Genomic DNA, 26,948 nt, shown 5'->3' with positions numbered 1-26,948 from the left:
ATCACTTGGACGTGGCTGTGTTACAAGAGGTATAAACGATATAAATACTGTTCGTTTTCTCACACAAAAACCGCTCGTTTCGTGTCTTAGGCCATCATTGTGTACTTACGATGGGGAATTGTTTAATTTGGACGATGGGGAATTGTTTTAATTTGGACTCTCTTTGAGACAGTGACCATAGACCTGCATTATATGACTGAAAGACAAGAACGGTTTGACCTAAAAATTTCAAAATTGAAACTACTGCGGAAAAAAAGACACCTACATCTTGGATGCCCTTGAGGTAAGCTAAAACATACCAAAATTTTATTTCAAAGTGAACTATCCCTTTAACTTTAGTTAATGCAATAAATGAAATAACAAACAAACAAATACTTAAACAGCATTTATTAATCATGGATAATGTACATTTTTACAGCACATATATGAACATTTTTATCATGTGAAAATAGTGATTCATTATTATTATTATTATTATTATCTTGATGCCTAATCCATCAACTAAGTAACTAATTGCATTAACTAATGTTAACCTTCCAAGTGTTAACATTTTTTTTTTTACTTGCAATTCCTTACCAAAGATTAATTTTAGGGCAAAATAAAATTAAAATAAAATACTTGGGTGACTTCGAGAGATTTCATTTCTATTTGTTAGAATTCAAATTGGCCAAAAGTGCCATTTTAAACATTTTAAATAATTTGAACATTACAAAAAATATAGCTTTTACAAATTTTAGTCTTTTATTTTGTTTACATAAACATTCAACAAATGAAATACTGTACTGTAAGTACTGCAGCTCTTTGTCAAATGCCGATACTTGTGCTAGAAACTTTAACACAAACTGGCACGACTTTACAGCAATACCTGTAAAATATGAGCTGTGTTTCAGTCACAAGGTGTAAATAGTTACATAATTATATTTAATGTCTATGTAAAGATGTCATATGGGTTTGTGTCTTGAGAAGTTACCAGATGGATAGTGTAGGTAAAGCTCTTTATTGACCTTTACCAGTCACATTCAGCTATATAGTGCAGCTAACAAATGAGCAGGTAAAAATTAAAATGACTTGTGTTCTTTCATTAAAGATGTGCTGTGGCATGCAAAAAATATTCTCAACAGTACGTAGAGAAGAAATAATAATACACTTGATCGGAAGAATTTTGTACTATGCATTTCATGTTAGCTGTGGAAGGCCGTTTTAGTGGTAATGTATTTGTTTGATTATCTATCACATATGCACAGAAAGTTGTGGGTGCGTTAAATCCACTCCTGTATGAAGTCTTCCATTACTGACGCAATCTGAGTGAGAAGTAATATTACTTTATGTCATATGGTGTTCAATGAACATTCATTATACTTTATAATTAATAATGCGGTATTGGTGCCATTGTACTATATTAGCATTTTATTATATATGTTTTGCGATGCACTGGTAAATATCTTAAATTTAAGATAGTCAGCATTAAATCATGCCAAATTTTCATGGCTTACTGTATTAACTCTGTATGACTAAATGTATTTCATGTCTGTGGTGTAAAATATTGACACTGTATCATGTTATTATATAATCTGTTTTATTTATTAATCTATTAAAAATGGGTTTAAAACTATATCAAATAAACATGAAATGTTTTATTTCCATAATTTTTGTGAAAAGAAATCATTTAATTTCACCCCACAATTCATAAACATCAAGGGTTATTGTTATCATAAATTGTGATGGTACGACATTGTTTTGCTACTTCAAATAAAGGTATTTGTTGCTGAAAATAATTTGAATGCCCATTTTGTACATAAATCATACATTTTATGACAATGTGCAATTACCTGGGACATTTCACGAACATCTTAGAAAAATAAAGCAATCAATAGTATTTGACTTTCGGAAGGACACACAGCATCTCAAAAAGGAGGTTAGCACCAGTCAAAGCAGTGTTTCCTATGAAAAACAGACCAAACAGAATGAGAAATGAAAACGTTCTGCATTAATGAAATGAACTTCATCTTAAATGACTTATTTACCCAATGTAATACAGTACCTGTGGTGTCGTAAGGTGGAGAAACCTCAACCAAATCACAACCGACAAGATTAAGACCTCGACAACCTCGGATGATTTCCAGACCCTGAAAGCAAAATTTCAAAAGACATTCTTCTTCAAGCAAACCTACTGTTAATATGTGCAAAGTCTAAGAGCTGCTCAAACCTGAGTGTGGGATCTTGGCTACATCCCAATCACACATTACCAGTACTGACTGAATAGTGTGTCAGATTAGGGTTAGTATGTCCCAGTATGTTAAAAAATTGTGCTTAAAAGATTGCGGTATGCACTGTAGGATTTACTGGACCGGTGGATATTCAAAATATGTATCCATACATAAATATAAAAGTGTCCAGATCCATCCTAGATACTTGTTTGTCACAGATTATATATTTCTAGTGTACATTCTTTAGTCATATTTATATGCATACTTGTAAATGTATGATTGTCATCAAGTGAACCCAAAGACCTTCTTTAGCTGGTCTGGGGAGTTTGATTAGTTGCAGATCTCCAGGAGCAGGATTGAGCATCTCTGATGGACATACCTGAATGGGTGTGAGACCCGCAATCTCGGGCGTTCCTGTCCCGGGAGCGTATGCAGGGTCCAGACTGTCTATGTCAAAGCTGAGATAGACAGGTCCGGTTCCCATCTGTGAGCGAACCTCCTCCATGAGAGGGACAAGAGATTTGTGCCAGCACTCCACAGCCTCGACTACGCGGAAACCCTGGAAAGAGCAAAAAAGTCAATTAAAATACATTTAAATTTATATATAAATATGTATATATACGTATATGTATCTTTCTAGATCAAGGGGTTTAAAAAATAATATGCTTAATTAAAAAAATATTTTAATATAATAGTTAATTAATACATTAAATAAATAATAATAATTAATATAACATTATATATATATATATATATATACACACACACAATTAAATATTCATACAATTTTATATATATATATATATAAATTAAGTTAATTAATCAATTAAATAAATAAGTAAATACATTAAATATTATAGATATAAATAATAATATAATAAAAAATAAATAATAAATGAATTAATTGAATATTATATATATATAATATATATTAATATAATAATAATAATAAATCAGTTCATTTAATATTATATAAAATACGAGTAATATTATATATAATATATAAAATAATAATATTATATATATATATATATATGATAATGAATTAACTAATACAATAATAGTAACTAATAATAATAAATCAATTAATTTAAATATATGAGTATATTATTATAATATAAAATAATACTATTACAATATGCCCATATATATATATATATATATATATATATATATATATTATATTATATTATATTATATTATATATATATTTAGTGTATGTATATAAAAGCCTGATACCTGTGCTCGGCTCCACTCATAATTATCTGGAGAATAACTCGGCCCTCTAAGCCCGATCTGGACGACCCTCTTGCAGTCCAGGAGACCCTCATCCACACAGCGCCTGAAAGGGGTCCCGTGGCCAATCTTTTCACCCAGAATCATGTCACTAGTGTCCGCATGGGCATCCACATGTATTAGGCCCACTGGACCATGCCTGAACAGCAGAAACAGCAATATTTCAGACTAAATGTAAGCAAGTAATGTAAACTCTGAGGGAGGCCTGCTGAGTGTGCACCAACCTCTCAGCAACTGCCTGAAGAATCGGGTATGCAATTGTGTGATCACCTCCTGGAAATACAAGACAAGTTGAAAAGGGGAAGTAACACACATATTTAGAGTAGATTCAACACTGATCTGAGTATTCCTGCATATTGAAACTGTTCTCTCACCCAGTGTAAGTGGGATGCACCCTGTGGCCACAATTTTACGGTATCCCTCACGTATTCTTTTGCATGTGTCCTTCAGGTCATAAAGATTGACGTTAATGTCACCGATGTCTGCCACTCTAAGTGATTCGTACGGGGCCGCTCTTGTCCAGCCGTTGAATGGCCTTAACATAGAAGATTCTGCCCTGATGTGCCTCGGACCAAATCTGTAGAGTAAAAGAGACTCATTTTTGTTCACTGGATATTAGGTTTATATGGAAAATAAATAATGAACATTCCCTCCACGTCACAAATGATGTATTATGTTTAATGGCATTCTGTGGTGAAAAGGCAATTTAATTTTTTTTTTTTTTTTATAAAATAACTCACTAATTTCATAGCTAGCATTTTATGTATCATACATACTTTTAAATGATATTTTCACACGTTCTGCATTATTTTACAGCTTGATTGGAAATATTATCTTTATAAATTACATATATGTGTGTGTGTGCATGTCTGTGTAAATATACTGTGTATACATACAGTATGTACAAGTAGGCTATATAATATACACACACACACACAAATGTTTGTTTTTAAATAGATCAGTGGTGCTTGCTTGCCTTATGATCATTTACAATTATACAACCCAAAAACGGTCATATAAGCTGCTGGGACCAAGATGGGTCTTGTGCATGTTGCCCACTTTGGTCCCACCAAGTATCAAGTGCAATCATGAAATTTATCTGGGCAATTAACATGGGGCCATTATGGAACCCGCGGACAATCCTACATGGGGCCCATTTTTCAGCCCATTTCGTACCCATATGTATGGAATGATTTTCCGGACATTTTTCAAAAGGAATTGCAAATTGTATTTGCAATTGCGTTTTCAAATTGTGCACGCATAAAATGTGACATAATCCAAACGCAAATGCAAATCGCGCATTACCGTTTGCATTTTCGTTTAAGCGAACGCACAGTGACTGCCAAATTTAAAATGGAAATGCAAAGTCCGTTTGCAACTGTGTTTCCCATATCTTACGAGTCTTGACCCTGTCATATTTAAATTAGGGCTGTCAAAGTTAGCGCGTTAATAACGTGTTAACGCAAAATCATATTAACGGCACTAATTTTTTTAACGCGCGATTAACGCAGCGCGTATTTTCTGTTTGACCCGTGACCCAACCCCTAGTTGGAGAAATGAAGATATACAGTGTTGCTAACTTAGCGACATTGCAGACCCCTTTAGCGATTTTTTTCCCTTCAACAAAGCGCCCAAACCTTATTTCGTTTCTGAGAATCTCCCGGTACCGCCGGTACTGCTCTCCCAGCACGCGCGCGCGCCTCTCTCTCTCTCTCTCTCGCTCTCTCTCTCGCGCTCTCTCTCTCTCTCTCTCTCTCTCTCCCTCTCTCTCTCTCTCTCTCTCTCTCTCTCTCTCTCTCTCTCTCTCTCTCTCTCTCTCTCTCTGCGTCTCGCGCGGAGGAGCAGCTCTTTAATTCACAGATATTATGTTGCTTCTCTAATTTTACAAGTAGGCCTATAGCCGAAATCAGAGCACAGATATTGTCTTTATCTTATGTGTATTTGATTTCACCAGACGACGGCTCGATTATCAGAATTTTTGTGCAGATTAACTTAACATCTTAGAAGGGAGAGCTGGTTATGTCTTAATGGGTCGCGTTTCAGTCACCTTTTCAAATCCATTCCGTTGACAACAGAAACAGTAAAATATACCAATGAAAACATTTTTATTGAGAATTTAGCTTCATCAAAATGGGCACAGAGAGAGACAAACTAATATGTAGCCTACATTTAGCATTTTCAGAAGAGCTGCCCTGTCATGCAAAAATCTAAACATGTTTGTGTTAGTAAATTGCTCAGGGCAAAGAAAGAGAAGTAATGGTAACCTGGCATTTTTTTTTGTTCTTTCTACATGTCTAATAGAAATGAACAAGTTCTTTGAAAAACATCTATGACCTTTGAAACATGTCTCCTCCTTATGCTCTATATTGACTATGGTTTCAATAATAAACATACATTTGCATAAAGCATCTATTTATCCATGCCCACGTTGATTAGAGTATTACAAACTTGAAAAGTATTAATTTAAGGTACATTTAACAAATAAAAAACGTGCGATTAAATGCGATTAATCGCGAGTTAACTCATGACAATCATGCGATTAATCGCGATTAAAAATTTTAATCGATTGACAGCCCTAATTTAAATAGCAATTTCAATTACCACGTCTGCTTTTTCACTTTCTCAGCGTCGCGTATGTAGCCAGCCAAAACTCAAATGAAATCGCAATTCCCTTAGTATTTCCATTTCCGATGCCTTACACGCAAACCTGTCAATCAGCGTCAAGGGTGGGATTATGCTATGGCGCGTGTTCGTGTTGGGACGTGACGTCACTCACAGTCGACGGTTAAGAGGTGATGCCCTGAACAGACAGACGCCGATTTATTTTAAACAATGGAGGTAGTTGGTGAAATTGTGGAGGACCTTATGATGCTCGCGCAGCAAGTTGATGACAGTACATCCTCTACAGATGTCCTCTTACTCAGAAGCCATTTCATTTTGGATAAGTTAAATGTTTTCGTGGCCTTGACCAACAGCAACATCAGTAATGTTGTCTTCGCCAACCTCAGTGAAGTAGCTAATAATAGGCTTTTTGTGAAGGACAGGACAACTAAAGAACCTGGACGTCCTTTACTGGACATACCACAAGAGATGAGTGTCGGTGCTAGGTCTCACCCCTTCAAATAAGTTCTCAATTTGCGAAATTCAATAAAAATGCTGTCTGTTGCAGTTAAACCTGTGTGTGTGTGTGTGTGTGTGTGTGTGTGTGTGTGTGTGTGTGTGTGTGTGTGTGTGTGTGTGTGTGTCACTAGCGGCGCAGGATTTTGATTGTAGGTGGGCCTCCAGAAAACTGGATGGGCCAGTTAAAATAAGCCAAGAACAAAAACGGGTTCCCCTTCATCTCCGTTTCAGTGCTTTTCTGCGGCACCGAGGACAGCGACTAACTATACCTGAATTTAATGCGTAGTTAGCATAGGTTTAAAAAAAAAAACTGTTTTTTTTTTGCTGCTTTTTTAAGACAATTACAGTTTAATATAATTTATTGTTTAATAAAATTATAGGCCTATTATTTTTTTAGTTTATTAACAGCAACAACAGCTGTAAAGATGAAGTTGACGATCGTCATCTCCATATAGTGAACGCGCCTAGAGAGAAATGCACATCATGGATTACATAATCAGAGAGTAGCCTTTTTCTTTTCATTTTAAATTGTTAAAAATACATTTTGGGCTTTCTTAAGATATATTTCATGTCTGTGAGACATACATTGAGTTTCGTTAAGTTAGGATGAGATGCGCTCCTGTTCACGAGCAATGCAATGACCGCGCGGGCGCCTCAATGATTTTATTGTCTGCTATATTTCCTTTTTAATTTATTAAATCCAGGCAATAAAAAAATTATTGGTTGATAAAAAAAATATTAAAATTAAGATACAATTTATACAAAACGAAATTCACTTAAAAAGGCTTTCTACAAAACAAAAAGTGGTCAAAATCATGTCTGACCCACATCTCTCGATATATTGCGCATCCTATCTTACTCGTGCGGTTCACTTTTCATAATCAACATAGATGAAAAAAAAACATTATAATATTTTAACAAATATGAAACTAAATGAGCTTATTTAATGGCTACAACATGTATAGTATACAGACTCTCTATTTGTACAAATTGCTGCACATTCATTTTATTCTGAATTTTGCACGCATAAGTTGAAAGGCATTTGTTTGCATGCATAGTAAAACATATCTGCAACATTTATCAAGTTCACTGATAATTATGTCACTAATTATTATTATCACTAATTATTATTATTATCACTTAATGAATAATGTAACAAGGACAAAGCATGTAAACTGCGTTGTTTAGAATTGAATGGATCGCAAATAGATCCGAATGAAGAAACGTACAAAACCATAGTAGAAATGGATGGGCCCGGACCTAAAATGTAGCGCCGCGGCTGGTGTATGTGTGTGTGTGTGTGTGAGAGAGAGAGAGAATGTTTGTTCCACTTTACATTTATGGTGTAGTCTATTTGTTTAGATTTATGTGGGATTTAATCATTTTAAATTAATCTCAACTGTGAAATGGACAAAAACAAAATTATACATAGGCTACTTTCAGACCAATTAAATCAAACCCAGGTTTTTTTGTGTGTTTAGACAAATAATGTAACAAAAGTCACAAAATTCCATGACACTGAGATAAGGGAGATATGTTTTTTTGAATGGGGGGAAAATATCAAATGAGATCCAAACAGAACCCAAAGACAACATGAGGGTTTAAGAAATATTCATTTTAAACTAAACCAAAACCAAATCTTTATCTCAGTGTCATGGAATTTTGTGACTTTTGTTACATTACCTACATCTGTAGAGGATGTAGCCTACTGTCATCAACTTGCTGCGCGAGCATCATAAGGTCCTCCACAATTTCACCAACTACCTCCATTGTTTAAAATAAATCGGCGTCTGTCTGTTCAGGGCATCACCTCTTAACCGTCGACTGTGAGTGACGTCACGTCCCAACACGAACACGCCCCATAGCATAATCCCACCCTTGACGCTGATTGACAGGTTTCTGTGTAAGGCATCGGAAATGGAAATACTAAGGGAATTGCGATTTCATTTGAGTTTTGGCCGGCTACATACGCGACGCTGAGAAAGTGAAAAAGCAGACTTGGTAATTGAAATTGCTATTTAAATATGACAGGGTCAAGACTTGTTAGATATGGGGAACACAGTTGCAAATGGACTTTGTATTTCCATTTTAAATTTGGCAGTCACTGTGCGTTCGCTTAAACGAAAATGCAAACGGTAATGCGCGATTTGCATTTGCGTTTGGATTATGTCACATTTTATGCGTCCACAATTTGAAAACGCAATTGCAAATACAATTTGCAATTCCTTTTGAATAATGTCCGGAATATCATTCCATACATATGAGCCCCACATACAAATGTTGGCTGGGATAGAGACAGAGCGTATTTAGGCCACGCCCACGCCAATATATTAAACTGACATTTGGATATTTGACTCACCAGTGACCGAATGTTTAACTTACTGCAGACGCAGTGTATTTTTAGTGCATACTGAGTGTCAGGATCCCCCAGTTTACCCATTCGTTCCAGCCTGTATCCACTTTTATGTCCTCAAACGCTTGTTTTTTGGGGTCGACAGTTTATGAAAACTTATTTCTGGGTTTCTTAGCTTGTTTGCTGTACACCTTGTCACATAGCAGCTTTTAGGCATTATTCTGTCTTTTGTTAGAAGCAAGAAATGACAAGGAGGCAGCCTCTCGCAATGCAAAGTCAATGGAGACCGTTGGACTGTTTTCCCCCTGGGTGGGCGTGGTCTTCAGATTATGACGCGTTGCGCTCTGTCTCTATGGATTTTAGCGACACTCATGAATATGGATTAATGTACAGTACCTTGCACCGGGACGGTTGGATGTTCCGGTGTCGATAGGAACCCCGACAAACGCCGCGTCCAGCCCGTCCGCTGTTTCCTGAAACGGTAGTTTGCACATAGTCGCGATCCCGCTGACTCTCGCCACAAACTCCGCGCTCGGTGGGACATTGAAACCTTTCCCGGACATTCGACGTGTGCAAGACACACTGCTCTGATTCCCGTCAACGTTTCCCCATTTAACGACTCTCTGAGAAGCACACGTTTTAAAAACTTGAGAGCCACCAAAGATTACTCGAGTTTTAGTAGCAATTTTGATTGAAGAAAACATGTTTAGCGTCGCATATGAAACGAACTCGTGCAGAAATTGGCGAAAAATGCCATGCAACAACTCAGCTGTGCAAACAACTGAGTTTAGTAGACCGTTTGAAGGTTAAGGTTTTGCAAATATGTAAATGAAGAGTTGTATCTGTCAGTATTAGCTCAGGGAATTCAGATTGAACTTTAGCCTCTGGTGTGATAGGGGGCTGGGTCTCTCTCTCTCTCTCTGTGTGTGTTGTCGCAATTAAATACTGCCATACTATTCCTTCCTACTAGGAATGCAGTATGTAGTAGCCTTTGCATACTTAATTCCCAGGAGGACTGGAGCAGTATGCCCATGCTTCTTGGGAAATGCCGTTGCCATTTTATCCAAAAGTAATGCAAATATTACAATGATAATATAATGCAGTGTATGTACACATGCTTTTAAAAACTCATCAAATATAACCAATAAATCACCAAACTGTTTTATTACCACATTGCAAAAGACAAGAGTACATATTTCCATACTATTCAAACTCTTCTTTTTGGCTTCTTTCCAGGATATACATTATAAAGTCAGCAAGTCACTCTACTTACTTTTAATGCACAATGCCTGGTCTTATTGTACAATTTATCTGAACATGTTATTTAAAAGACTGTCATAGTGAACTTATCAAAGCATAAAACACTTGCCTTTCCTTTTCAAATCATATCACTAATCCCAAACATTTTTTCAAGCTCTCCAATCAACTCCATTCTGGTAAACAACACCAAAGTTTCGTGACACAACCAGTCATCAAGGAAAATTCACATTGAATATCCTGTCAGAAATGCATCAACTTTTTAAATGTATTCTGCATTTATTTGCCTGATTTCTCATAAGCAATATCCTGAATGGTGTGATACACTGTGTATAATAATGCATTATTAATTATGCATGAGTTTGTACCTGGTTTGAGTCAGTGTGGTTATTATGCTGATATGTTTATTCTAAAGTGTTCTAAACTGCATAAAGTATTCTTCTATATAGCGAAAAGTGCAAATGCATAAATTGTCATAATTTCAAAATGTCAGTGATAGACATAAAAGTTAAAGTGCTTTCACAGTCTACAGAAAGAAATTAAAGGAACAGCTTGGATAAATGATCACTCACTTTGTAATCAGCTGTGCTTGTTTCTACAGTAAACACACACACACTATAGTTCAGGGTAGTGCATGAGGGGAGATTGCCACTGCTCTTGTCCATTCATGAGGAAGCTGACAGCGGTGCGGACGTCCTCCAGGTCTATGTTGGCGAGGAAGGATCTCTGGAGTTCAGTTTCCACAGAGCTTCCGCTGGGTCCACGACTCTTCAGGAGAACCACAGCAGACTGACACAGCAGCCAGTCCATCATCTTATCCATTCTGGCCCGATCCAAACTGGCCAAGACACGCTTTCCCCACAGGCTGATGTGAAGAACGTTAGCGGCCACACGTGCACTGGGGCGCTGGAAACGAGTGAAGAAAATATAAATATTACTTAAATGTGGAACAGAAATCAGGTAATGAACAGGTTCTAGGTCAGAGTTCTTAGTCAAGTCTGAAGTGATGATGAGTTTCTATGGGTACATCCAGGGGCGTAGCAACCGGGGGGGACGGGGGGGACACGTCCCCCTCACTTTTAGAAACCGGTGATTCTGTCCCCCGCATTTTTTTTTTTTCGGACAAATGCCCTGATTAAAACAATTTTTAATATAAAAATAAAAAATAACCAGGCAATCACCGAAAACGTGTGTGGATGGATGGATGGATGCGTGTGGAGGAATGGATGATTCTGTTTTATTTCATTTGATGTAAGTGGCGATTGATAGCCTATAGTTGATAATAATACAGGCCTAATGTGCGCTGTCGAGGCTCGTGAAGTTATAACATTTTAGAAACAATATAGCCTAGTTAAGAAACAATATATAGCTAGGCTACACACGACCAGCTGTTTTCCTGAATGCCATCAAGATTGAAACCGTGACTGGTTTCATAACAGTTCAATAAACAAACAGTTAAAATTAACTTACAATAATTTTACTTGATGTACTCAAAAATGTACTCACTTACATTTTAGTCGCAATGACTGTTTTTGCTCTGTTTCATCAGCGAAAATAGTCCCAAACAAAGATCACAGCAGAACGCGCATCTCACAGCAACACTCGTTGCATTACTGAATGATTCAGCGTTTTGAACAAATCGGTTGAGTCAAAGATTCAATTACCCATTCATAAACTGCCTCATTCTGAATAAATCAGCCGTTTGAACGAATCGTTTGAATGAATGACTCAATGACTCGCTCATTAAGACGGTCGCCTGCCGCCTCCTACTGGCGGTTTAGTTTCATAAAGTATCATTCTTTTCAACAATCCTTATTTGTATATTCAAAAATATTTAAAATAATCTAATTTAATACAGTTATATTTTTTCAATGTAAATTATTTAATTTGATTGGTAATTGAATATATTGATCAAATTTAAGAATTTAAAATGAAAGATGGAGCATAAAATTAGGGGGAAAATGCCTTTATAAAAGGTACAAAAAAAATTGTGTTTTCAAACAGTGATGTAATGAAACATTGACAATTTAAGTTTGAAGGGAGTAAAGCCTCTGTTTAGGCTATAAGGAAATGTAATTTTGCCAAAAGAAGAACTTTTATTTTAAATAAATGTTCATTTTAAATCAGCCTACTTCAGTGTGATATGTTACCATAATTTGAATAATTTGATACCAGAATTTGAATAATTGTAATGTGATGATCAGATGCAGATATCTAAATCAGAGAATATCATCGGGCGGTTTGCGGGTGGATTATTTATTTTTAACAGTGGATTCGGGTGACTCAAAGTGCACCAGATTAATGAATTTATCTTTAAAATGTACAAAATTTTCTTCCGGGGGGGCATGCCCCCGGACCCCCCTAGAGGTACCAAGCTCCACCAACAAAAATAATGTGGGAAACATATTAGGGTATATGATGATCTACAAAAAAATACACATTTAATTATCTTATTATTAAACATTATTAGGATTTTACCACCTCCGCCTCGTTTTGAGCCAGGAAAATGAACATCACCTTTGGGTCACGTCCTATGGTCACATACAGCTTTTGTCCCCCCCACTTTTATAATGGCTGCTACGCCCCTGGGTACATCTCAAACTACCATTTTATTACCGATATTGATACAGTCAAATAACTGATACGCAGAAATTATTTTAATTATGCTTTATTTGTGCTTTTTGAAACCAAAAACTACATGATCATAATATTATAACAATAAAAAATTACTATTTATAGTTATAATAATAAAATATTTTATATCAATTTAAAAAATGTGTCTTTTGAAAAGGTTAAAAACTTTCAAAACACAGGTCATATTTCAAAATAATATTGCTTAAATTAATTATACACTGGTCAAAATTATATTTGCTTAAAATTAACATTTAGGACCATTAAGTTTTTCTCCAATGAACATGAACCCCTCTGAAATCATCTGTATGTGTGTGTGTGTGTGTGTGTGTGTGTGTGTGTGTGTGTGTGTGTGTGTGTGTGTGTGTGTGTGTGTGTGTGTGTGTGTGTGTGTATATATATATATATATATATTTTTTTTTTTTTTTTTTTTTTGCCATGTTTTGTAAAACTTAAAAAAAAAGATTATTAAAAAGCAGATATTTTTCTTTGGCCATTATATGTGGTACTGTTTAGTGGTGAGGGTTATACCTTGCGAGTGTTTCTGTGGAGCAGGAGCTTCACTACTAGCTGAACATCAGCAGGAACAGCAGCAGGAAGTGGAGGGAGTTGTCTTTCCTGATAACTGCGGCTCTCCAGCCCCTGTGAGCCGTAGAAGGGGTTTGGCTGACCGAAGAGCTCATAGGCAATCGCCCCTACGGCCCACACATCTGCTTTACTGTAATCAATCGTCACCCCTGGACCTGGGACTGCTGTGGCCACCTAGAAGATCAAGTAAAGTTAGCATAATTACATATCATGTATTTTTGATCAAATAAATGCAGCCCTGGTCTAACATCTTAGCTGACACGTCATGTTTCAAGAGTAATTCCTGAAGATTCTCACCTCAGGTGCCATCAGACAGGAGTTTCCCCCTCTGTTGATCCACCAGCTGTTGAAGGGCAGTTTGAGGCCAAAATCCTCAGCCAGACAGCATCCAAAGTCAGTGATCACCAGTCTGGGACACCCGGCTTTACAATAAATAAAAACACGTAACAGCATGATTGAAGCATTTACCTAACGCTGGCACAATACTGTAAGTCTACACTGGAGACTCTTACTGCTGTCATATTCCAGGAGCACGTTGTCTGATTTGAGGTCTCTGTGAGCGATGCCCTGTCTGCACAGGTGGTCCACCCCTTCCAGCAGCTGCAGCAACATGAGAGAGGCCTGCATCTGGTCTGGCTCACACACCTTCAGGTACTGCCGCAGGGTGTATGGGTAACTACAGCACAGGCGCATCAAGAGATTTATCAGATAAAACAATGACAACAACCACCATTCATCAGAAAATGAGTCTAAAAGGCCTGCAAAAACTTTTTTTTTATATTTATATATATATAAATAAATATCATATATAAATATAATATAAATAAATAACATTTGAAAATACATAAATATTATAAATAATAATAATATAAAATATAATAATTATTTCATGTATTTATTATTTTATAATAAATTCTATAATAAATAAATATAATAATTATGATAAATTTATTTGTATGTATTTATTTAGATGTGTTATTTTTATAATAAATATAATTATTACTGCTATCTTTCATTATTATTTCATTTATAATTTTTATAAATATTTTATGAAAATAAATATAACTATTAATAATTGTATTCATCATTATTATTATCAGTTATAATGTTTTATTACTTATTTTACTTATTTTCATAATAATTGTATAATATTTACATATAATTATTACTACTATTCTTATTGGTTATTTCTTGTTTTATTTATTATAATTTTCATAATAATATTTTTTTATTAATTATTATTAATGATAACTGTTTTATTATTTGTATTCTATTTATTTACCACAATTTCATAATAAATATATTTTTATAATAAATAAATGAAATCATATTTATTGCTATTCTAATTCATTATTATTACTTTTTATTTTTATTTTATCAGCAGAGTGCTTCCTCACTTCTTCATGACCAGGAACAATGTTCGATTCCTGCCCAAACCCAGTGGATTGAGTCGGGCAGGCAGGACATCAGGGTACTCCTCCTGAGCTCCAGGCAGCAGCGGGACCTCCCCGGTGAAGGCCCGGTACACTGTGATCACGTTGGGATGAGCGGTCAGCCGTTTAGGCACTGTTCCAAAGTGCCTGTAAAAATAGCAAAGCCACTGGCAATGATTCAGTGTATTTTAAGGCCATGTTGTACTGCTAAAGTTCACATACAAACTCACCCATCCAAAGCAATCTCTTCTTGCTCTTTGGATAAAGCACGTGGACATGCAGGAACCAACTCCATAGACATAGAGCGAAGGATGGCGTCACTTGATGAACTAGCCTACAGGACAGTATCAAATGTTCAGTCTGCCATTAGAAAAACCTGTTGATGTATTCTGGAATACTCTATATGTATTTTACACAAAATGCAAAAGAATTTCTCCTTTCCAAAACAGAATTAATAATGCTAAAATGCTGTAACTTCTCACCCCAATGTTCCACATCATTTTCATAGCTAAAGGAAAGCTGGGTGTTGCAGGGAACGGCCCTGATTTCTCATTGCCAGTATCCTTCTGGTTCAGGTCCACCAGTGAACACTTCTCTCTCTCCGCAGGGATCGCGAACGGAGCCGCTGCCTCATACACGGCTGCACTGCAACCTTTCCCGATCTGTTTCCCAGTGACATAGTCCTCCAACTTGTACCCTGAGGTAAAGGGCTTCAGCGGGCTCTGGAAGTTCTTCTTAGTGAACACGGCCTACATTGTGAGAAAAAATTGTAAATAAAAATGTAGGCTAATTGCAGTTGAAACACACTTGCAATGTTTTTGTAGCAGGATCATTTTTCCAGATTAAAAATAAAATAAAAATAGAATGGATAAGTTGTATTCCCTAAGAAATGCATGCACTTGCAGACGAATTATAATTATAATGGATTACAGATGTAATTGATGTAAAATATGTCATTTGCATATATTTATAATACTCTCTGCATACCATTTGCATATGTACTTGTGGTTAAACCTATTTAATTACTTAACTGACTAGGTTAAATTAAATTTAGAAGTACATTTACAATTATATCCATTTATCCAAAGCGACTTACAAAAGAGGAACAAATGCAATTCATCAAAGAGCAAACATTTTTTGTAATTTACAAAGCCAGGTTTATTAGACAGCTAGATTAGGAAGCAAGCTAGAAGAGAATCATTTTTTTTGTTTCTGTGTGTTTGCCAGAAGTAACTAGTAATCTGACGCAATAAATAATTGTATCAATAATGGCATGTAAAAACCTGAAATTACTATGGTAGTTTTTAGTACTTTTCTAAGTAGTTTATGACAACCAATGACCAGTTTAGTTTAATAACTTGTCATTTCCTTTTCTATTTTACCAATTGCATTTAATTATGTGTAACAAGGAATATGAAATGTAATATTATATTAACCCTCTGGAACAGTTCGATCATTTTTTCGGTCATCTATTGGAAACTTTCAGTAAATTTCACACAGTTTTAGAGTAAAACGTACTCAAGTTCACTTTTTAAAACTTTTTTCACCTCAGCAATAATCTGCCAAGTGACATATTTAAAAGGGGACCAAACTTCAGGCTGTGCTCCAAAGCGTCTGCATTCAAAGATTTTTTTTTTTTTTTTTTCAGTTCATGCATTCCCTGGGAATCAAACCCATAACCATGTTCTACTGTTTGAGCAACAGGAATGCTCAATATCATCATCATCATCATCATCATTTGATGTTCAACTGTAGTCATTGTTGTGTTCTTCTGGGATGCTGTGGTCACCTGTATCTTCTGACACACAGCAACGCTTGTCCTGTCCTCCTCCAACTGCTGTTCAATCAGGGTTAACCCCACCCCAAAAGCCAGGAAAACAGCCCTGTTCCTGGGTGAGCCAACCCCAATCACTCTCCTAACAGCGCCGGACTGGAGCTGGGCGGCCAGCCCGCTGAGAGACAGGCGGAAGAAGCGGTACCGGCCAGGCAAGAAGGTCTGCGGCTGAACGGTGCGGGTCGGCCGGGACACACGCAGTCGCTCACCGCGGAACTTCGCTGCCACACGGCCGGCTGGTTTGAAGAGACCCAGCTGGAAAACTGACCTCGCCAGCTCCAACCCCCGACCGAGAGCATGTTTCACTGACATTTTGAGCCAAATAAACAACTAAATTTCGCGTTGACAGAAACAACAATTAGGCCCCCTTTACTTCTCCCTGCATTATTTCTCAAGGACGGTGTTTATGTATTGCTGATTGGTCGGCGACCAATTTTCAAAATAAAAGTCATAAGGCACGTATTTCACAATAAAAGTCCAGGTGGCATGTATTTAAAATAAAAGTACAAATAATCTTGACGCAGCGAGTCAATTATTTACCACACAACTATTTATTATTAGTTTACACATTTACTTTATGTTTTCATTGCGAAATAATAGAACCATACATCTATTCAATACATTACAAATATATCTATCCTACACATTTGCTTTGTAACATGGCATCATAATTTCAGCTTTGTTTCTTAACCCCTTCCTCATCACCCCCAATTTTGGCAAGTGCTGCATACATGAAATGCCCAAAATAAAAAGGTTACTGCTCATAAGTAATTCTGAATAGAAACATAACACACATACATTTAGAAAGCCAACCCTTGAGAGTTTATAGTTCAAGACTCAAAATTAACCAGACTGTTATTAATATTGAGATATATAAGCTCAAACATATTTTGAACTAAAATAATCTGGGATCACCAGTGATCCCTGCCAGGTAAGGGGTTTTAAAGTCCTCAGTCTAATGGTTTTGCTCTCAGGTCTTCAGGGCCAAATGAACATGGCAGGAGCTCCTCCAGTGTCATCAGTTTGTAAGATCCATCAGATTTTGCAAGATAAACGTCCCACTGTGTGCCAAACTGCAAAAAACAAATCCAGTCTGTTAACTGACAGTGTTAATGAAAGGTGAAAAATTATTTGTGCATTACTCTATTGCAATATTCTAATGCAATTAGGGAGTGTTTTTTGTTCTAAGCCACACCAAAATTACACAATTTCTTTTATTTCTAAATGTGCAGTTTGTCATTGTTGACTCAAGTTTCGGTCATGTTCTGACTGATGACTTGCTTTTGCATGCCACAGAGAAACTACAAGTTTTTATGTCTTTGTCAATTCTAATAATAATAATTACAATGACAATTATCAATGATTTTATTTTCTAACACTTTTTTTTAATTGTGTCCCTGTTACACGTTACATGTACACTGTAAAATAATAATAATAATAATAATAATATGAACAATAAGTTGACAACAATGTTTTTACATTGCAATAACTCATCAAAATAAGCTAAATCAATTTTTTTCAACTTTTTAAAAGTTAAACAAGACATTTAAGTCAGTTTAATGTAATTAAAGTTGAAATTACTTAAACACACAAGTTGATTGAACTTAAAATTTATGCTACTTTTTTTAGCGTAGTTACTGTAGTAATAACTATAAATTATGCATCATTACATGCAACTAAACCCCTAAACCATACCCCAATAAGTACATGTATTTTATTATTACGCAGTACTTTAATGCATAATTACACTGTAACAGACACCACTGTAATCTTTAATTTTTAGAAGAACTAACCTCTCTCATGACCTGTCTGCATCCTCCACATGGAGAAATAAACCGGTCTTCAAGGTCACTGCACAAAACACAATGTACACCAGCAATATAACTCAACAGTATGTACGAATACTTCAGCCAATACATATATCTCAAAATACCTGGCAATTGCGATGGCTTTGAAGGTGGTATGTCCCTCAGACACAGCTTTAGAGATAGCAGTTCTCTCAGCACACAATCCAGCAGGGTAACATGCGTTCTCTACATTACAACCTGTTAACAGAACATCACCATATACTGATGAACCATGAAAAAACAGAGATGTAATCTTGATTTATATACATACATATGTCTCATATTGCCTGTCTGGTTTCCTTTTGGAGCATCCATTAACCATTATCCATTGGAGCAAATTAACTAACTGTAATATTTTAATACATTAACAAATTTTTTTATGTTATGTATGTATTTGTAAAGATTTTAAATGGTATACATGTATTTGTAGCTTTCAATATACAACACTTATCTTTTAGAAGTGTATAAGAGTGTCCCACCTGTGAACACGCTTCCATTGCTTGTTAAGACAGCTGCTCCAACCCTGAACTTGCTGTAGGGACAGTACGCCAGATTTCTGGCTTCCAGAGATTTCTGAACAAGCTCTTGTAGGCTCTGGCTATTCATACCTCTGCTGACTGGAGACTCTGTTTCAAAAGACAGGCACTGCATGGCTTCAAGTCACAAGTTAATGTGTTTGTGAATGTGTATGTGTGTGTGTGTGTGTGTGTGTGTGTGTGTGTGTGTGTGTGTGTGTGTGTGTGTGTGTGTGTGTGTGTGTGTGTGTGTGTGCGTGCGTGCGTGCGTGCGTGCGTGCGTGCGTGCGTGTGTGTGTGTGTGTGTGTTTGAGAGAGAGAGAGACAGAGAGAGAGAGAGAGAGAGAGAGAGAGAGAGAGAGAGAGACTGTTAAAGGAGGAAATTAGTGATGCAATGACTCTTTGTGAGGAGTAATTCTGAGAACATTGTCTGTGGACATTGAACATTGCAAAATTCCCATTTACTTTAGTCATATATACATTCTGCCCTGTGGGGATATAGGCAGTGTGGTGGATTTTTAATAGATAAAATAGAAAACTGTATATCAAACTAATCATGTCTCTAACATCTAACCTTACTTCCTTTTTCAGGCCTAACATGATAACACTTTGAAACACCATGTACTAAAACGTTCTGTCCTGTTTTTGAATGTTGTATGTTGTGTTGCCATACCCCTTTTACTTTGGTTGTGTGAGTGTAAAAAGAACACATTTGGGAACTGAAACTAGACAGATGACTAAATTTGAACCTTGTGATTAACAACGAAGTAATCATTAAAACAAAGTTGGCTTTACCTAGTCACAGAAGGGTTTGCATATGAAGAACCAATCAAATTCATATCATTTTGCCATACCTCCCTATTCTATAAAAACTGTTGTATTCATGTTAGCTGGTGGGATTCTCAATGGAATTTGTAAGAGATCCTCAGGCCTTGCTTCTTCTTGGGGGAGATTCTCTGAGAACTGCTCGAGAGATCCTCCGGCCATGATTAATGCATTTAAAGGACATTTGCTAAGGTCTGTTTGTCGATTATTCCTACGCAGGAAGAAAGCTAGTTAGGGAGGCAAGTTAGTTAGGTAGACTATATATTAAACATCGATTGGAGACGTTAGGGATCTTCAATTGGAGACGGCCCCAGTAGACTATTTATTAAGCGTCGATTTTTCGGCCCAGGGAGAACGTCGATTGGAGACGTCCTCGGTAGACTTAGGTCAGATGAGATAGGACTTAGTTAGGCTTAGGGAAAAATCTACGACAGCAGATTTTCACAAACAGGACTGCATTGCACCGTTCTAACAATCATTAGACAGAGCACGCTTAACATCATAAATAACACATTTTTCACTTACCTTAATGAGATGTAAGCATTTATTCTCATACTAGAAAATATTTAATTGAGTTAAAGCTTAGCTTTGTAAGTAACCAGACGTACGAGTAAAGATGATCCTTTTTACTCAGTCCAGAGTTCAGACACTCATGAGGAAATTACTGCAATAAAGACACAAGTAAGAGCTTGTTGTAAACTTTATGTATTTAAAAATGTGACAGTGCCAGTCTCATCAATCTTGTTGACAGCTGGATTTCTTCCAGATGCATCATGGGATGCTTTTTAAATTGTACTGATACAAGTTGCTACAAGTTTTTTAAAGAAATTCATACATAGTCACAGTTTATATTTGCCTACATAAATTCAAGCATTTAAAGGAATAGTTCACTTAAAAATCTGTCATCATTTACTCACCCTCAAGTCGTTCCAAACCTGTATGAGTTTCTTTCTTCTGCTGAGCACAAAAGAAGATGTTTTGAAGAATGTTGGCAATCAAACAGTTAATGGACCCCATTTACTTTATAGTAGGAAACAAGTAATAAAAACTCGGTGAGTGTTTCAGCGCAATTTTCTCACCTCATGGGATCACAACACTAAGAGATAGTAAATCTTTTCCTGGATTTTTTTTGTGCGTTCCCGAGATTAGACCTTCCTTAACATAATGCCGAAAACCAGTGAGTAAATGATAACAGAATTTTCATTTTTAAGTGAACTATTAAGCAAAAGCTTTTAGATCAAAAGAGAAACAAATTCAGTCAGTTGTGTAACTTTAAAACATAGCAATGTAAATGAAAAAGGGCCATAACATACTGTAAAAGAGAAAATAAAGTTATTTTAAGCATTTGATGCTTTTAAAAAGTCCAAAATATGCATGCTACTCTATAAACCTCTGGATTCTGGATGGAATCATGTGAATGGATCAGTACTTGAAGTAGGATTTATTGTTAAATGACATCCTTTTTCCTAATTCTGATTTAAGGAAAGTCTTCCCTCATTCAGCTGAACATGTGTTTTAGCTCTCAGAGGAGATGATCCAGTCGATCCAGCGGTTGTAGTTCCTGACTTTTGTGTAGACACCGGGATAGTACGGAAGAGCACAGCCGATTCCCCATGAAACAATGCCTTCTAAATTCCCATCACAAATGAGTGGGCCACCAGAATCTCCCTGTGAAAGACGCAATAAGAGATTATTGTATTACTGAACAATGCAACGGAAACATTTTCGCATGGTCTCACATTTTTGGATCCCACTGCATGTTTGTTATTCTATAGTTTAAGAGTTTAAGTTTTTTCTTTTTTTTTTCTTTGTTACTTGCAAAGCTATAGATGATAGTATCTACTGTGTACCTACAGTAAGTTCACACAGTCATCACACCTGGATTTTAACATAAAGAGTCTGAACATAAAGCCCTGTAAAAGCTGTGCCATATCAGAGTACATCTATCATTTCCCTGAATTGTCAGCAGTTGACCGCACCCTTATTCCCAGAATGCCCTTTTTCAAAGAAAACCCATTGGCGGGACCCTTGGGGGGGATTGTGTGCTATCATAAATTAGGGAAACTGCAGATTTCCGTGACAAAGCAGGTGTGTGAGGGGTCAAACTAAAGTCAGGAAGAGCTCAGAACAGATTTGAACAACCCTGGCTTAAAGTGTCGCTAAAATTGTGTAATTTTCATTGCACCAAATCAGGGTTATTAACTGAAACTAAAACTAAAATCATTGGGGAAAAAATGTTGTTGTTGCTTGAAATAAATCTAAAAATTAAAATTAAAAAAAAGCTGAAACTTTCAGCTAGTTGTGTAATTTCTCATTTTCATCTAAAACTGAAATAAAAATGAATAAAAGCTATATAGACTTTATATATATATATATATATATATATAAAAAAAACTAAAATAAAAAATAAAATAAAATAAAAACTAGTATCTCTCAATGATACTAAAATAACACTGCACCAAAGAGAATTGCCAAAGTAATGTTTGCTTAAAAAATTGTTAATATTATTATTATTATTATTTTCTCAAGACACTAATTATGCTAAAGTTATTGAGAAAACAAGAAATCAACTTTTTTACTTTTGTGTAATAGTCCATGGCCTATAGAGTCAAATTCTGCAAGGAAAAACCTCATTTATTTTCTCCCCAACAGACACTGTGGGCTATGAGGTTGTTATTCGATTGTATTTGCCATCAACCTGCATTACTTCAGTCTATCTTTTATTTATTTGTTTAAAGGTCCCATGACATGGATTATTTTATTATTTTATCATTTTTCCTGGGGTGCCCTTGTAATGTTAGTATGTTTTTAAGATCAAAAATTGTAATTTAGAAATAAAAGGCATTTTTCCTAGCCTGATTTTAGCCTCTGATTTGAACGCTCTGTTTGAAGGGGCGTGTCTGCTGTGAGACTTCAGTGTAAACGCCCACTGCTGTGATTGGCTGCTGTGAGACTTCAGTGTAAACGCCCACTGCTGTGATTGGCTGACATGCTTGCATATGAAATAGCTATCATTACATGTGGAACTCTCTCAAATATTTTTACTATTAGAGCTATTATACGTTTTTACTATTACAGCTATCGAGGTTAACGAATCGTGAGAAGTTTAAGTATTTAGATCTATTCCCATCACATAAAAGGTTTCAGTGATGAGGATTGAGCAGATGACAGTCTGTTGATCGCGTGAATGAAGATCTTATCATTGCAAAGCAGTTTCTGCACTCTCACTAATGATTTCACCAATGCAAACATGAGGTAAGAACAGTAAGAGCTTCGTTGTGCAGCGTCGTCATTGATTTCATAATGAGTTTTGGCAAGTGTCCAGATAAACAGCTTGGGCGATTGGAAAGGGATTGTTCTTTGATTGCTTTCTGTATATATATTAATCACAGTTTATGTAAGATTATTTTAATCCTACCAAGAGAAACGACGTGAAGTTGATATTTTAGTCACTGGCTTGATTTACTGATGCATAAACAGTATTGAACAATTTTGAGAGAAAGATTATCTGTCTGAACTTGAACAATTACACATCAGAAATTCACATAACCCACAGGTTCTTCAGAGGCTCGGATGAAGGAACTAAAAAAATACGTTTGTGTTCATTTGTACATCCAAACACTGAGCAACTGATGTCTCTCGAGGAAAAACCATTATTGCGCTGGCGCAGCTCATTTTCTCATGGGCGGGCCAAATTCTCTTTGCGGGCAAAGAAGAGAAAGGGGAGGTGACATTTCCCCTTATGACAACATAAGGGGAAGATTTCTAGATTCGCCCGTCTGAGCTTTCATTTTCTCAAAAATACCCAGGGCTTGGTTTACACCTATCAAAATGTCTAGCCACTGGGGGACCATAGGCAGGCTAGGGAAACTCATATTAATGTTAAAAAACCTCATAAAGTGAAATTTTCATGTCATGGGACCTTTAAAAGCGGAATTCCTGGTGAACAACTACATTACCCTTGATTCAGCAGAGAAATCTCCACCAATCAGAGAGTCAAAACAAGCAAATCACGCCAAATGAACTTTTTAGCATCCGCCCACTCCAATGAAGCATGCTAATGATGTAAATTCCCTACACTTTTTTCAGATATAAAAGTGGACTGGTACTGTTGCACTCTATTGCATTTGCCGTCACTGGTGTTGTGTAAATGAGATTTGCACTCATTAGCACTGAAAGCTGTGATTACCTGGCAGGAGTCTTTCCCCCCGAAGCGCGAGCCTGCGCAGATCATGTTGTCATTGACTCGGAAGTAGTAGTAGTATTGGCAGTTGGGGATGATCTCCACATCCACCGCACGCAGAATCGGTGACAGATAGAAGCTGTAGAGTCGTGTCACTCCCCATCCGCTCACGGTGCAGCTGATTCCTCCGACTAAATCGGGTGTGTCTATGGTTGGCAGTGGGGCCGGCTGAACATTAGCGTTAATCTGAGCTGGAACACTGAGCTGAGGAAAAATAAATAAGATGTCCTCATGTCAGGTGGGTAATTTCTGCATAAATTGCAAATATAATGACAGTTTCCAAACAGGTTTCCCTAAAAACATTCTCTCCATCTGTCATTGGGCAAACAAACAAATAGTCCCGCCCCAGAGCTCACGTCATTGGTTCTGGTAGAGCCAGAAGCTGCTCAATAAAAACGAGCAATGTTTTCAAAAACTCTTCTGTGTTTGGAGACTTGAACTGGTCTAGATCTTGGCAAACAGTGTATAAATATAAGCTAAATACTGATTATTCTTGTGATTTCTGTATAGGTGACAAGGAAACCATTTTTGTTTTGTTTTTCATTGCATACAAAAATATTCTGGATTGATGTGGAATCTTTCATTACGAATATATTTAACATTGCTGAGTGGATTTGACAATGATACACTTCAATGACTATGGAATTAATAAATATAAGGAATATATTGTACAAAGTTTCCCATTCATAAAATGAAATGGTCTGAATCAAAATAATTTTCACTTTAATAGGCAATTAGAGCCTACAACATTAAGCATGTATAATATTGTTGCATAAAGATTAGATATAGAGCATGTGTGTGTGTGTATTCTATTTTATTATTATTATTGTATTGTATTGTACTCTGGCACTGGTTTATTATATCTTTGTCTTTTTTTGACTTTTGAATGAATATCTAAACTAATAAAATTGCAGCTTTCATATTCAAGTAAACTTTGTGTAAAAAATTGTATTTGCTGTGATTAAATTGCATTATAATTAGTGCTGTCAAATTGATTAATTGCATCTTACATAAAAGTTTTAGTTTACATTATATATATGTGTGTGTGTGTGTGTGTGTGTGTGTGTGTGTGTGTGTGTGTGTGTGTGTGTGTGTGTGTGTGTGTGTGTGTGTGTGTGTGTGTGTGTGTGTGTGAGTGTGTATGTGTGCCTGTGTATAGACAGTTTACACACACACACTCACAGACATATATATAATAATATATATATACACACACATATATTATGTAAACAAAGACTTATGATAGATGCGATTAATCACGATTAATCAATTTGACAGCACTGATTATAATATGAGGTTGTTAAAAATACAGGTATCAATCATTGCAGATTAAACAGGGATATTGGAGAAATTATCAAACAAACAAAAAATAATTTCTGTGGCAGCAGTCCTCTTGAGTCAGTATTTGTAAATGAGACAAAGTTTCAGTATCAGTAGTTTCTTGTATTTGTTACTATGTTTCTTACCTTAATGAGCATGATGTCATTGTTAAAAGTTTTTGGATTGTAGGCAAAATGACTGTAGACTCTTGAGGCGTTAAATACTTGCTCAAATCCCTCTTCTACAGCGAGACTGTGCTCACTCAGCACCACCTGAATCACACTGGCCCTGTTGATCCAAATATAGTAAAAGAAAGGTCTCATTTTTGCATGAAATAAATTGTTGTTTTAAAAGCGTTTGAGTAACTGTGTGTTGTCGTGCTGACGTGTTGCAGTACGTACGGTCTCCAGCAGTGAGCAGCAGTCACCACCCACTGCGGCTGAATGAGGGTTGCTCCACAGTAATGCTTCCTGTCAACCTGAAGAGACGCCTGGTACTTGATGGAGTAAGGCACGACCTCTTGACCCCCGATGATCCTTTGTGGTAATGTATCTAGTCAAGATAAAGAACATGGAGAAAATGTTATTCACATTTTGCTCTATATCCATAATTTTATAAGAATATTTATATTCTTCAACATTTATCATGTTAAAATGCGTTCTGCTATTTCTGTTACGCAATCAGAAAACCATCGACCCACATACCATGTTACCACTCGATTTTAGTTAATTATTATACATATTTATATGTGATTATTAATGTGCATTTAAAAAAAAATCATGACTTCATATTGAATGCTACATACTGAAATTTCTAATGCGGATCAGACTTAGATTCATTTCACTTAAAAGTGTGCATACAATGGCATGGAGTCAAATAACTGCTATTTAATGAGGAATTGAATTGCTTACCTCTGACCGTTACAGCGAGCACAAGAAATACCCACAATAACTGAGCCATTCTTTCAGCACTGTAACGAGAAAAAAGCATCCGAAACACAAGTAAAAATTGTGAAAGCCTGTAATAAATGAAAGCGCGTCTCTCAATGCTTAGAATGAAACGGTCTTCGTGTCTGCTTGCATCCTTCAAAACTCTACAATAGCAACCTGATACAGTTCAAGAGTGCAGAACAAATATCTGATCACGAGATCATGTCACTTTTTTTACAAATGATTACTGTATTACAAGATGTTCTAATGCCAATTACACATACGTGAAGGAAATTGAAATAAGACTCACCAGTGATAATTCCTCACCTCTCAAGCCTTGAATGACCTCCAACTGCTGATTTCTGTTCTATTAGAGCTTTTATAATGACACCATATCCATGTGAAACAACAAATTGTGCGTTTATCCCACAGTATAAGAGACCCTGACCTAGTACCTGACAAAGATGTCCCTCAGTGTCATGCATATCTGATTCAACGCTCTTTATGATCACTTATTGTGTGCTTGTGTTGTGGAACAACACCCTGTTCA

The 26,948-nt window shown here is 36.2% G+C and overlaps 4 protein-coding genes across 5 annotated transcripts; all 4 read right to left on the bottom strand.

The window, feature by feature from the left end:
- Nucleotides 1-373: 373 nt before the first annotated feature.
- On the bottom strand, nucleotides 374-9,900 carry agmat (agmatinase (putative)). Its single transcript, XM_081386357.1, has 7 exons — nucleotides 9,373-9,900; nucleotides 3,878-4,080; nucleotides 3,728-3,776; nucleotides 3,447-3,642; nucleotides 2,587-2,766; nucleotides 2,042-2,126; nucleotides 374-1,941 (listed from the first exon to the last, which is right to left on the bottom strand). The coding sequence occupies exons 1-7, from the start codon at nucleotides 9,678-9,680 to the stop codon at nucleotides 1,868-1,870; spliced, it is 1,095 nt and encodes a 364-aa protein (XP_081242483.1). The 5' UTR covers nucleotides 9,681-9,900; the 3' UTR covers nucleotides 374-1,867.
- Nucleotides 9,901-10,116: 216 nt separating this feature from the next.
- pink1 (PTEN induced kinase 1) lies at nucleotides 10,117-17,157 on the bottom strand. Its single transcript, XM_081386693.1, has 8 exons — nucleotides 16,675-17,157; nucleotides 15,368-15,634; nucleotides 15,116-15,219; nucleotides 14,850-15,032; nucleotides 13,965-14,128; nucleotides 13,750-13,874; nucleotides 13,396-13,626; nucleotides 10,117-11,139 (listed from the first exon to the last, which is right to left on the bottom strand). The coding sequence occupies exons 1-8, from the start codon at nucleotides 17,029-17,031 to the stop codon at nucleotides 10,849-10,851; spliced, it is 1,722 nt and encodes a 573-aa protein (XP_081242819.1). The 5' UTR covers nucleotides 17,032-17,157; the 3' UTR covers nucleotides 10,117-10,848.
- A 100-nt stretch (nucleotides 17,158-17,257) lies between these two features.
- Nucleotides 17,258-19,179, bottom strand: cdaa (cytidine deaminase a). Its single transcript, XM_081386341.1, has 4 exons — nucleotides 19,046-19,179; nucleotides 18,653-18,764; nucleotides 18,513-18,570; nucleotides 17,258-17,792 (listed from the first exon to the last, which is right to left on the bottom strand). Exons 1-4 carry the CDS (start codon nucleotides 19,170-19,172, stop codon nucleotides 17,670-17,672), a joined length of 420 nt encoding a protein of 139 aa, XP_081242467.1. The 5' UTR covers nucleotides 19,173-19,179; the 3' UTR covers nucleotides 17,258-17,669.
- A 1,515-nt stretch (nucleotides 19,180-20,694) lies between these two features.
- On the bottom strand, nucleotides 20,695-26,822 carry LOC308703079 (trypsin). Of its 2 annotated transcripts, XM_081386347.1 has the most exons (6): nucleotides 26,709-26,738; nucleotides 26,381-26,439; nucleotides 25,871-26,021; nucleotides 25,616-25,757; nucleotides 24,096-24,353; nucleotides 20,695-21,574 (listed from the first exon to the last, which is right to left on the bottom strand). In XM_081386347.1, the coding sequence occupies exons 2-6, from the start codon at nucleotides 26,427-26,429 to the stop codon at nucleotides 21,422-21,424; spliced, it is 753 nt and encodes a 250-aa protein (XP_081242473.1). In that variant the 5' UTR covers nucleotides 26,430-26,439; nucleotides 26,709-26,738; the 3' UTR covers nucleotides 20,695-21,421. The 2 variants fall into 2 exon arrangements, with proteins under 2 accessions (XP_081242473.1, XP_081242472.1); XM_081386346.1 differs by having other exon boundaries at nucleotides 26,381-26,822.
- Between the last annotated feature and the right edge of the window lie 126 nt (nucleotides 26,823-26,948).

The sequence above is a fragment of the Scardinius erythrophthalmus genome (assembly GCF_964197995.2).
Source record: "Scardinius erythrophthalmus genome assembly, chromosome: 15".
Classification (NCBI taxonomy): Eukaryota; Metazoa; Chordata; class Actinopteri; order Cypriniformes; family Leuciscidae; genus Scardinius; species Scardinius erythrophthalmus.
The sequence above is the reverse complement of the archived record's forward strand: the minus strand, read 5'-3'. Positions and strand labels throughout refer to the sequence as shown.